The sequence below is a fragment of the Rana temporaria genome, chromosome 4 (genome assembly GCF_905171775.1).
Source record: "Rana temporaria chromosome 4, aRanTem1.1, whole genome shotgun sequence".
Classification (NCBI taxonomy): domain Eukaryota; kingdom Metazoa; phylum Chordata; class Amphibia; order Anura; family Ranidae; genus Rana; species Rana temporaria.
The window spans coordinates 179,697,487-179,710,484 of NC_053492.1; the positions used below are offsets into that span (position 1 = coordinate 179,697,487).

At 43.4% G+C, this 12,998-nt stretch overlaps 1 protein-coding gene across 2 annotated transcripts in view; it reads right to left on the reverse strand.

Annotated features, from left to right (window-relative positions):
* Positions 1-12,998, reverse strand: part of CCDC39 (coiled-coil domain containing 39) — a 62,722-nt gene that overhangs the window by 27,199 nt on the left and 22,525 nt on the right. For both annotated transcript variants that reach the window (XR_005748639.1, XM_040349433.1), the window contains exons 10-14: positions 11,212-11,406; positions 9,693-9,857; positions 7,374-7,511; positions 3,712-3,920; positions 2,844-2,967 (exon numbers count right to left, since the gene is read on the reverse strand). Coding sequence is in view for 1 of the 2 variants with exons in the window: in XM_040349433.1 (XP_040205367.1) it covers positions 2,844-2,967; positions 3,712-3,920; positions 7,374-7,511; positions 9,693-9,857; positions 11,212-11,406 (831 nt within the window). In the remaining variant the exon portion in view is untranslated. The remainder of the gene's footprint in view (positions 1-2,843; positions 2,968-3,711; positions 3,921-7,373; positions 7,512-9,692; positions 9,858-11,211; positions 11,407-12,998) is intronic.

The following is a 12,998-nucleotide window of genomic DNA, read 5'->3' on the forward strand; positions in this document are numbered from 1 at the left end:
CAGCCCCCCCCCCCCCCCCTCCCGGGTTGGTCGGTCAGTCGACCGGTCGGTAGCACTTAACCGATCATCGGCTGGCTTCCCCTGCTCGCCGGCCTCCCATTCTCCTGTGGCCTCTCGTTTTCTAGGTCATCACGGCGGCGGCGGCTTCCGTTTCCTCCCTCCTCCTCGGTGGCCAATCAGGAGTCTTCTCTTTTCGGCCAATTGGAAAACGTGTTTCACACCTGCTTCTGATTGGTTGGATTGATAATCAGCGTGTAGATCCATGATCTCACGACACCGACCGATACCACCGATCCGAAAAAAAAAAAAGTTCTGCTTGCGCCAAAGGGTCCCGCTGTCTACCTGCTCCACTGTGTGACAGCTCTTAAATAGCTAAGGGGCTGGGCCACCTGGCGACATTACCAACCCAGCATGCCCCAGTCAGTGATATCACAAGGGGCGGTGCCACCAGGTGATGTCACTGGGTGACCCTGCCCCTTAGCTATTTAAGAACTGTCACATGGTGAAGGCAGACAACAGGGGCCTTCGGCATTTGCAGAACTTTTTCTTTTCTTTTTTCTGGTCAGCGGTGGCGTCATGATTGATGCTGGATCTACACTGGGGGACATTGTTTTTTAATAAAGGAATTGTCAAAAACTGTGTCTGTTTTTTTATTTTATTTTTTGGTGAATGAGTAGGGGTACAGTACACCCCTACTCACTCACAAGGGGGGGACCAGGATCTGGGGACCCACTTGTTAAAGGAGTAAAGCTCCTTTACAACTCTACTTGTCGTGTTGTGGGATTTTTTTTTTATGTAAATCGCAGTCATCATTCCGAGCTTATGACTATAGGTGAGCACAGGAAAACAATATAAATACCATTAAATGTTTCTGTGTAAAGATTTAAAGAAACCTTCAATCATGAAGAAAGTGTTGCTACTTGATGATTACATTTTTATTTTAGTTTCGACATGGTCTTTGTAATGTTGACTTTCATAACCATGGCCCAGATTCAGGTACGTTTGCGCGATATTTGCGGGGGAGCAGGGCAACGATTTTGCCCTGCGCCCCCGCAAATATTTTGCGCTGCCCTCGATTTTGCGCTGCCCGGCGTAAGCGCGCGCAATGTAAATGATCCCACCGGGGGCGGGAAGCATTTAAATTAGGCGCGCTCCCGCGCCGAGCGTACAGCTCATGCTCCGTCGGGAAACTTTCCCGATGTGCATTGCGGCAAATGACGTCGCAAGGACGTTATTTGCTTCAAAGTGAACGTGAATGGCGTCCAGCGCCATTCACGAATCACTTACACAAACGACGTGAAATTCAAATTTCACGTCGCGGGAGCGGCGGCTATACTTTAGCATTGGCTGCCCCTACTATTAGAAGGGGCAGCCTTGCGCTAAAGTTGCCGTACGGAAACTCCGTACCAGGCTTGCGCAGGGCCCGCGCAAGTTTGTGAATCAGTGGTAGTATGCAATTTGCATACTACACGCTGATCACAATGGGAGCGCCCCCTAGCGGCCCACGCAAGAATGCAGCCTAAAATCTGCGTGGCATAAGAGCCTTATGCCGCGCAGATTTTAGGCTGCAGTCGGTGTAACGAGGTTCCTGAATCAGGAGCACTCGTTACACCGGAGCAAGTAAGCAATTGTGCCGTGTAACCTATGGTTACACGGGCGCAATTGCTTCTTGAATCTGGGCCTTTCTGTGTAAAAAATGTGTGAGGAGACAATGTTCTACTGCAGCAGGCCATGTCTCACCAATGAATATCAAAGAGAATGCTGCTAGATCACAATGTTCATTCTATAATATAGCTGTAGGTTTGATCTTTTATTCGCTGCTTGTAGCCAGGAGTGAGTCTTGGTCATCACAGGAAATACCTCTACAGGGTCCAATAACAAGAATCATGGCTAACAACAGACTAAAAATGTGTTCCTTTATTAGTCCAACACAAATGGAAATAAGCCAGCTGAGTGTTCTGCCATGCTTCTCTTCATCACACTTTGTATATGGTAAGAGAACACGTTCTGTCTAGCATGACACGTATTTTATTATTATGCTGAAATTAATAATTACCAGGAATTTTATGTCCTAGCATGAGCCTCATCTCTGAACTATTCCGTAGGGTTTAAGCTGGTCATTCACTAGTGTTTTTTTTTCATTCAGCCAACGGTCTCTACCACATTCCTCCATTCACATACACTAGGTGAATGTCCCTCACTGGGACATTGCATTTGGCTGCAGCTGGCAAAAAAAATTCACAGCATGTCAAGGATTGAGGCCCTGTATTCACGGCCGGGAATCTGGCCGTGCATACAGACGGCCATTCAAAAGAACCGCCGTTCTTTTGAATTGCAAGAACGCGGTGACGTCATCGACTACGACGAGCCGGCGCTTGTCACATTCGATGCCATCACCGCCATCTTGCTATACCTCACACTAAACTTGTATGCTACCGCCCATGCGTCGAACTATTATCGAGCATGCGCGGGTTTACCTGGGACAGGTAAGCATACAGACGACCGATTTTCTCGGCAGGAAACACTCTGCTGGGAAGCCCTACGAGAAAATAGAGAGCAGGGTTCTCTATTTTCCCGTTGGGATTCTCGGCTGTTTTCCTGAGAAAACTGCTAGGGAGCATACACACGGCCGGGATTCCCGGCCAAATTCTCTCCTGGAAGTTTTCCTGCCGGGAAAACCGGTCGTGTGAACGAGGCTTTAGTTTCATCAAGCAGGGGCTGCCAAAGGCTGACCAAAATCCAGACGGTCCCTGCTGAACTGGCCAAATTTCAATCAGTGTATGGGCCAGCTTTAGTATTCTTATTATTTTCAACTTGAAGCAATGTATTTTTCCAAATCTTACCTTAATTATGTAATAAGCTTGTGATTTCTCCTCCTCTCCCTCTGGGGGCATCATTGCAAAAGTAATGATTTCAAATCTTTTTCTCATCTTATCAACTTTTGCAATTCTGTCATGGAGCGCAGAGCTAGACAAATCAAAGTAAGCAGTTAGAAAAATCTCTCCAGTTTTCAGGTATTATGCCACGTACACACGATCATTTTTTCGGCATGAAAAAAACATTGTTTTAAAAAAATGTCATTTAAAATGATCATGTGTGGGCTTCACATCATTTTTCGGCTTCTGAAAAACGACAACATTTTTTTTCGAGCATGCTGCATTTTTTAACGATGTTTTAACTGCTTGCCGACCAGCCGCCGCAGTTATACGGCGGCAGGTCGGCTCTGCTGGGCGAGATCACGTAGATCTACGTCATCTCTCCCAGCAGCCAATAGGGGCGCGCACGTGCGCTGCCCGCTCGCTCCTGACTCCCGCGCGCGTGCCCGGCGGTCGCGATCACCGCCGGGGACCCGCGATCGCTCGTTACAGAGCGAGAATCGGGAGCTGTGTGTGTAAATACACAGCTCCCGGTCCTGTCAGGGGAGAAATGCCTGACCATCTGTTCATACAATGTATGAACAGCGATCAGTCAGCGATCAGTCATTTCCCCTAGTGAGTCCACCCCCCCTACAGTTAGAACACACCCAGGGAACATACTTAACCCCTTCCCCGCCCAGAATATTGTAGATCATCCTATAATGGGATCAAAAAGAGCTGATGAACAACTGCCCATTATTAAAGTGAGATATCAGCTTATCTATGACCAGTCTAAGGTAAACATTTTTTCCCCACTATATTTTTGCTATACTTGTACGTCTGACTGTATAAATACCTTATACTTTGCCGCTCCTGTTCTTCAAGTTTGATCTGAGATTTCAGCATTTCTTTGTGCACGGCAATTTCTTGTGTCCGCTCCTTCATTGCAGATTGTAACTGCAACCTTCGCTTCGCCAGTGAGAAAACATCATCTGCTTTACTGTACAACATGTCCTTTAACCGCTTGATTTCCAGTTTCAGAATATTGTCTTCAACCATGAAATCCTAAAAGAATAGCAATTTCTTATTAGAATGTATCTTACAACCACCTGAGAAAGGCTTTTTGATAATGATTATGTTATATATACCAATAAGAGCATATTACACCCGAGTGTCTAATCAAATATTACAGGTGCCCACACAAATATATGTAATTATAAACTATAAATAGAAGCAGGGATTTTTTCCATTAATATACTATAAAAAAAATATTTAAATTAACCATTTGCAACCCAGTCGACTAACATTTCTCACATACATGTTAAAATCTGCATATTTTTGCTAGGAAATTACTAAGAAACCCTAAATACATATATATTTTCTGAAAGCAGAGGTCCTGGAGAATAAAATGGTGGTTGTTGCAATTTTTTTTTTTGCTCGATATTTGAGCAGTCATTTTTAAAATGCAAGTTTTCAGGAAAAAAATACACTTTGAGGAATTTTTGTGCACACAAACACCATAGAATACCCATTATTTTTTTGGGTAAAATATAAAAGATGATGTTAAGACTAGTAACATGATAATTTGTGTTGCTTTAAAATTGTGCATGCCCATGGAATAGCGACAAACTACAGTACATTAAATTATCCATAGGTGACCCTTGAAAAGCCTTCAGGTTACCAGTTTGGAGTAACATAGCAGGTATGGTGCTAAAATGATTGCTCTCACTTTGATGTTTGCAACAATACTTCACATGTGTGGTAGATCACCGGTTACACATACGTGCAGGGCCTACGTGTGCATTCAAATTAGCGTGTGAGCACATGGGGATGGGGGTGCTTTTAAATACATATTTAAAAAAAGGGGTTTGCACAGAGCATCCCCGATCCTCCTCTTTTGGGGTGCCATGGCAGCGCTCCTGGCTCCTCCCCTTCATCAGGTGCCCCCACAGAGAGCCACGTTCCCTGGGAACACCTGTGCGGGTGCTCTTACGAGTTCTGCTGCTGCGTCCATTGACGCAGACAGCAGGACTCGGCCTTACTCCCTGCTTCTGTGTCACTGGATTTGATTGACAGCAGTGGGAGCCAATAGCTCCTGCTGCTATCAATCTATCCAATGATGATGAAGACAGCGATTAGAGTTGCTGGGCTCGTGCTCATTGCTGGAACGGATGGGCTTAGGGATGAAAAGGGGGCTCTGGGGGCAGCACAGAAGGTTTTTCACCTTAATGCAAATGCATTTACAATCCCTTTAACTTCACTGCTGTTACAAGGGATGAACAACAGCTCTTGTAATAGCATGGGCAGTGACAGGTACTCTTTACTGAAATCTGGGTTCTATTAAGCTCCGCCCTCAAAAGAATTTGCAGTTGCAGTCATGATCTTGTTTTTTTGGATCAAAGTGGTTAAACTTACCACTTTTACATGTATCTTTTAAAAGGACATAAAAAAGATGACAATTTGTTCCCCCATCAACCATACACACGTTTCAGATGACTGTAATGGTAAAAATATTAAATAAAGAAACAAAAAAAAACAAAAGAGTGCTCAAGCACTAAACCGTGGATCATGTCATCAGGATTAGATCAAATAATAGATATTTGGCTAGACCCAAAACAGCTGACCAAAAGACATCTAGAAAGGTAGCAATGCAGAGAAATGGAAGGTGGTCAGCGATCAATGGGTTAAATGTGAGTGTAGATACCTCAATGGGACCAGAAAATGATGAACAGAAGACAAGGTTTATTTTCTTCCATACACGTCAAAAGTTTGTGATGGAGTTGTAATAAAAATTGTGAATAAAAAGAGCCTACAATACCACTGGAGGTCATTGAGGAGTTAAAGACATCCAGGAATTCTGGCTGTGGTGCACGGGGGGCATCAATGTCCATGCTATACCAAATGGAATCTGAAGGAGGATGAGGTCCACTAGCCAGAGGTGGAAATGCGGGCTGGCATAAATCTGGAGTTGCCGCGGACAGCGTAATAGTATGTGACCGCTGAAAGCACAGGGGAGGCTTGTTGGTGTTGCCTTGCTGACGCTGGTCATGTGAGGGACAAATCTGCTGACCGAACAACCATAGCCCGGTGCCAGAAGCCAGGGGAACTGATCTTTAGATAGAACGGGCTTGTGTGGATGATGGGCGATGTCTGCTGAAAGTGTGAAGGAGGAAGAGACCAGCGTGCAACGCAAGCTCGCCTGTTGCCGTGACGATGCGTTTCGCGCACATGTGCTTTGTCATAGTCTATAGCAGGGGTCCTCAAACTTTTTAAACAGGGGGCCGGTTCACTGTCCCTCAGACCGTTAGAGGGCCGGACTATAAAAAAAACTATGATCAATTTCCTATGCACACTGCACATATGTTATTTTGAAGTGAAAAAAACAAAATGGGAACAAATACAATATTTAAAATGAATAAGAACAATGCAAGCTCCCCAATCATCATTACATCATCATCATCATTAAAAAATCATCAGCTCCACCATCATCATCATTACAAAATCATCAGCTCCGCCATCATCATCATTACAAAATCATCATTACAAAATCATCATTACAAAATCATCAGCTCCGCCATCATCATCATTACAAAATCATCAGCTCCGCCATCATCATCATTACAAAATCATCAGCTCCATCATCATCATTACAAAATCATCAGCTCCGCCATCATCATCATTACAAAATCATCAGCTCCGCCATCATCATCATCATTAAAAAATCACGCGGGCCGTAGTTTGAGGACCCCTGGTTTAAACCCCCCCCCCCCCGCCCACCATCATTATCGTAAGCCAGGCCCCCCCCCCCCTTCATCATCATTAAAAACCCATCAGCTCCCCTCACCATCGCAAGCCAGCCCCCCCACCCCCCATCATCATCATCATTATTAAAATAATCTTTAGCTCCCCTCACAATATAGCCACCCCCCCCCCCCCCAATCATCATTAAAAATAAACTTTAGCTCCCCTCACAATCTCAAGTCACCCCCCTCCCCCCCCCCCAATCATCATCATCATCGTTATTAAAAATTAACTTTAGCTCCCCTCACAATCGCAAGTCACCCCCCCCCCCCCCCATCATCATCATTATCATTAAAAATAAGCCAGCCCCCCCCCCCCCCCCCCCATTGTAAGCACCTCACAGCCTCCTTACTGTTTTGTGCTGTGTCAGTCTGGCTGTCACGATGCTCCCCCACTGTTCTGGCACGCTGTGTTAAATGTCCCGCCCTCCTCCTCCTCCTAGACTAGCTTGTGTGACAGACAGCACGATGGCTTTATCACACGAGCTAGTCTTCTAGGAGGAGGAGGGCGGGACATTTAACACAGCGCGCCGGAACTGTTAACGCTGTGTCACGGAGATCTCCGTGACACAGCGGGATTGCTGTGTAACCGGTCGGCATTGCCTGTCAGGGACGGGCGGGCCGGTTTAAAGTCCCCCGCGGGCCGCATGTGGCCCGCGGGCCGTAGTTTGAGGACCCCTGGTCTATAGGCTTCTTAACAATATTAGATGTTAATTACCTGTTTTGATGTTCGGAACTTCTTCAGCGATTTATCAGACATGGTATTGAACAGCTTAAGTTCCTCCATTTTACTAATCAGATCTCCCTTCTCTTGGCCAGTTTTTTCCAGCTCCCTTTTAATGTACCGTACATCACCCTATAAAGAACAGATAAAGAACAAACACAAATATTACTCAGTCATAGTATTACATTACAAAAGCTTCCAACAGACTGCAGAAGGTGGTCAATTGTCAAACATGACACATGTACCTTTCGGTCACACTACTGGCTGTGAATTCCAGAGCGCTCTATGTACTTGTACGTAGTGATAACTGAATCGTGTTTTTGCATTTTTGTACCCCGTGTGTGCAGATTTGTCTAATCTGCATATAATAATATGCTAATTGAACTGTAATTGCCTAGATTCCTGAATGGATTGATTCCCATAAATCAAACAGATCTGTACAAATTTTTGGGCAATCAAATATTAGTAAATGAACAATTCTCTTGACTCGATTATCACTATTTTGCTACTTGGAGTGTTGACCAAGAAGACAGCACCTGTGTATCAGGGAGAAACAACAGCTATCAGGGTGACTTTTCTAACCTGCCCCATGGACTGTTCTTCCCGACATTGGCTGGCTGGCTTGAAGGCCACTCAAATATATAAGAAACAATCAATTAAAAGGGAGCTAAACCCTTGTATCCTTTGCATACAGAATGCTGCCATCTTAGTCTGTGTTTGATCTGCAGTTCCCATGGTGATGCAAATATGATCAGCTATGACACCAGCCTTTGACAGTTTGGTTGAGAGCTGAAATAAGCACACTAGTAACTGTAATGCCTTGTACACACGATAGGAATTTCTGATGAAAACAGTATGATGGAATTTTTTCATCAGAAATTCCTATTGTGTGTGGGCCCATAGGATTTTTTTCCATCAGAGAAAAAAATAGAACATGTTTTAAATTTATCTGATGGAATAAAATCCTATTGGAAATTCCGATCGTCTGTGTGGAACTGCGTCCGAGAAAATTCCTACGCATGCTCAGAATCAAGTCGACGCATGTTCGGTAGCATTGAACTTAATTTTTCACGGCTCGTCGTAGTGTTTTACCTCACATCGTTTTGTACGGTCGGAATTTTGTCTTATAGTGTGTATGCAAGACTGATGAAAGACAGCTTAATCGGAATTCTGATGAAAAATTCCATCAGATTTTAGTCCATCAGAAATTCCTATCGTGTGTACAAGGCATAAGGCTGCATTCACTCACACTACAGCGATTTGAATCGCGGGCAGATTTGCAGTGGATCTGCCCGTGATTTGACAGCGCCAAGGTGTGAATGACAAAACATGCAACGCCATTCATTTGAATGACACCTCAAATCGCGGTGCAGGTCTGTCGTGATTGTCGCGCGATAAATCGTGCTGCAATCACGGCAACCCGCATCGTGGAACGTGTGTCGCTCAAAAAAAAGTTCAGGAGCTACCTTTAGGCAACATGCGTCCCGCAATGCGGGTTGCTGCGGTTGCCACACGATTTATCACGTGACAATCGGGGCAGGCCCACACCCTCGATTTGAGGTGGCATTCAAATGAATGGCATCTCAAATGCAAGTCCCGCGTTTTTGTCATTCACACCTCCGCGCTGTCAAATCGCAGGCAGATCCTTTGCAAATGAGCCCACGATTCAAAAAGCTGTAGTGTGACTGCAGCCTTACAGTTCTCATTCACAGCATGCCTTGATTTTAAAGTGATTGTAAAAGGCAAGAATTGTATTGTTTAACCCCTGAAGGTTTTACCCCCTTAATGACCAGGTCATTTTTTGCGATACGGCACTGCGTTAATTTAATTGACAATTGCAACGCTGTACCTAAATAAAATTAATGTCCTTTTATCCCACAAATAAAGCTTTCTTTTGGTGGTATTTGATCACCTCTGCGGTTTAGATTTTTTTTGCAATATAAAAAAAAAGAAAAACAAAATATATATATTTTTTTAGAATGCATTAAGGAAAAAAAAAATCTGCCTTTAAAACTACTTTAACTGTTAAATAGATGGAACATGGAACCCTAAAAACAGTTATTGCAGCGTATATCTACAACAGAAGAAACTGCCATATAGTTGAGGTGTGAAACGTTCACAGAATGCAACTAATAAATAATGAATTCATAAAGTGGGGTAAAACTTTCCACAATATAAATCAATAGGATGACAGTACAGAATAATATCTAAAATGCTGGAATCTTGTAATACTCCACTGAACATTCACATATAAAGTTTCACCTGTATGCCATTTAAAAAAAAATACTAGTCATTTCTGTAACATTTGTATACCTGAAGCTTTTTGTGTTGGGTGTTCAAAATATTAAGAGAGGCTTTGCGTTCATCTAATGATTTTGTAAGTGCGGATACTTTTGTCTCCAAGGCGTGTTTCTCATCTGTGTTGACTTCACCTTTTAAACGCGATAGCCTGCGCTCTAGCTGCTGAATTTGGAACTCCTGTACAAAATAATAGACACACGTGCTTAAAAAAATCCCACATAGACACACACAGTACTAGGAAGAGTTAGGTGCAATATGTGTCCATTCAGATTGCTGCTTACAGGCTAGGCTACTTTCTTCCATCTTTATATGCAGAAACATGTCAATACACACCTAAAAACGATTTAAAGTACCAAATGCTCCTGTATGAGAATGTAAAAAAACGTATGAAACTGAATTGCTATGTGATGGGCAAGGCCCATAAAGTAAACCAAAATGTTTGGTTTTTGTACTCATTATCATAGGCGTGCGTATCCTATTGCATTAGGTTATGCACCTCAAAGCTCCAACACATATGCATGTGTGACATATGTACTGGCCTCTTCCCCACTATCCATCCTGAAACAATGGGGGGGAGCAAGGGGGACACGGGCAGCAGAAAAAAAGAAGACCAGAGACAGGAGGGGTGGCGGCGGTGGCATATATTGGTACCGATCCCCCTGTATTTTGCTCCTGTAGCAGCTGAATGTCAGGGAGAGGAGTAGAAGCCTACTTTCAGCTGCTGCAGGAGGAAAATACAGATCGGTTCCACTTTATCCCAGCCCCGCTGCTCTTCCTGTCCAGATTCTGGGTCTCGACAAGGAAGGATCGCGGTTTACCTGTCACCTGCCCACAATCGGCAGGTAGATCACGATTGGCTTGTTGCCAACCTCAGGATTAGGGTGTGCCCAATCACACCTGGCACACCCCCTGCGCACGATCTATGCTCATTATAAAATACTTTTCTCATATTCCATTGAGGGAGACAACTTAGCAAAAGTAAGCTAGGGTTATACTGTCATGTACTGCAGAAATAGACACGAGGCATATAGAAATCTGGAGGACAGCCCCCTTGAGGCTATAAAAGCAGTCCAAAAACTAGAGAAAATGGGGCATTATAGGGTGTAAAAGCATTACAAAAATTGTACTAGTTATCTCTAAACATATACAGACATACTCATGTCAACATCAACCGATATTTTACATCTTTAATACCACTCAAAGGGCACCTGCTACCTATACATATCTTTAAAATGTGATTTCAGGAAATTCAAAGAATGATCATTTAAAAGTTAAATTTCTTTAAATAACACGTTATAATCATGCATGCATTATAATGCAATTATAAACTTAAATACTTTATGGTAAATGTTACATACCCACATTGTCTTTTCACATGCTTGTTTATTATTAGGCTTTTTTCCAAGCTGCCTTTCTATATTTGAAAATATTTCAATTATGAAAAATGTCCTGCATGTGGTTAGCTTTCTCTAATCACACAGCAGTGGCATTTAAGGGATTTAATGGTTGAAAGCCAGCGTGGTTTTTGTACCTGATTGTAAATGATCCCCTGTTGCTTTAAAGCATGTAGGTCAAGTTTTTGCAGTTGACTATTAAGGTTTCTCAGCGAGACCTGACTTCCACTAATTTCTGATATCATGTGTTTTTCTTTTGTCTTGTATTCGTGCAGCTCCTGCGATTTCTTGAAATGCTGCTCTCTTATTTGTTTTAGCTGAGCTTCAAGATTCTGTGGGTACAAATGGCAAGATTAAAGTGGTCGTTTTGCACAGTATCTGAACAAAAGACATTTCCATTTCTTTGCAGTCTGCTTTAATGGGAAGAGTGTAATTCTATCACTGATTGTATTTAATATTTATTGCTCAATTTATTTATTTATTCTCGTACACATGCATGGTATGAACTAATGGTAATAGAATACATTTACGTAGACAGCTTTGACCTCAGTCATCAATTTCAAGCTTATTTCAAAAGGAAAATGTTTAAAACCCACCTATAGCAATCCATCAGCAATAATCTTTTGCTGTTCTGATGAAAATGAAATTAGATTAGTTGCTGTGAGTTGCTGACCCTTACCTATAACATTCTGCAGAAAATATGGCAGTCTACCCACGTATAAATTAGCCTCTGGATGCACAGTATGAATGTGTCCTCCAGAAAAGAGAGTATATACCAATAAAGTTTCATGCCGTGTACACGATCGGACATCCCAACAACAAAACCGTGGATAATTTTCAGATGGATGTTGGCTCAAACTTGTCTTGCATACACACGGTCGCACAAATGTTGTCAGAAATTGCGAACGTCAAGAACGTGGTCACGTACAGCACGTATGACAGCACAATAAAACAGAAGTTCCATACCAATTGCGCCACCCTTTGGGCTTCTTCTGCTAATCTCACGTTAGTAGAAGTTTGGTGAGAGACGATTCGCGTTTTTCAGTATTTGTGCTTTTCAGTCCGTTACAGCGTAATGAATGTGCGATCTCCATTACGAACGCTAGTTTTACCAGACCGAGCTCTTCCATCTCAGGCCCCATACACACCATAGAATCTATCCGCAGATAAATCCCATCAAATGGGTTTCTGCGGATAGATCCTATGGTGTGTACACGCCAGCGGATCTTTATCCGCAGATAAATCTCCCCTGGGATGGATTTCCAGCAGATGGATATTTGCTGACATGCTCAACAAATCCATCTGCTGGAATCCATTCCAACGGATGGATCCGCTCGTCTGTACAGACTTACCGGATCTATCCGTCCAAAGGGATTCCCCGCACGCGTCGTAATGATTTGACGCATGCGTGGAATTCCTTATATGACAGCGTCGCGCCCGTCGCCGCGTCATAATAGCGGCAACGGCGCGACACGTCATCTGCAGAGGATTTCAGCGCGGATCTTCTGAAATCCTCGAGAGGATTTATCCGCGGATACGGTCCGCTGGACCGTATCTGCGGATAAATCCTCTCGTGTGTATGGGGCCTCATACTTGATTCAGAGCATGCCTTGAATTTTGTGCTTCGGAATTGTCTACACACGCTTGGAATTTCCGAGAATGGATTTTGTTGTCGGAAATTTGAGAATCAGCTCTCAAATTTTTGTTGTCGGAAACTCCGACAGAAAATGTCCGATGGGGCCTACACACGGTAGGAATTTCCGACAAATAACTCCCATTGAACATTTGTTGTCGGAAATTCAGAGCGTGTGTACACGGCATTAGTATTAACAAATGCATATATCAATGTGTGCCATGACTTTTATTTGTTACAGAGATCTACTGTAGGAACCAAAGATTTAATCAGAAAGAAACAGATTCTCCT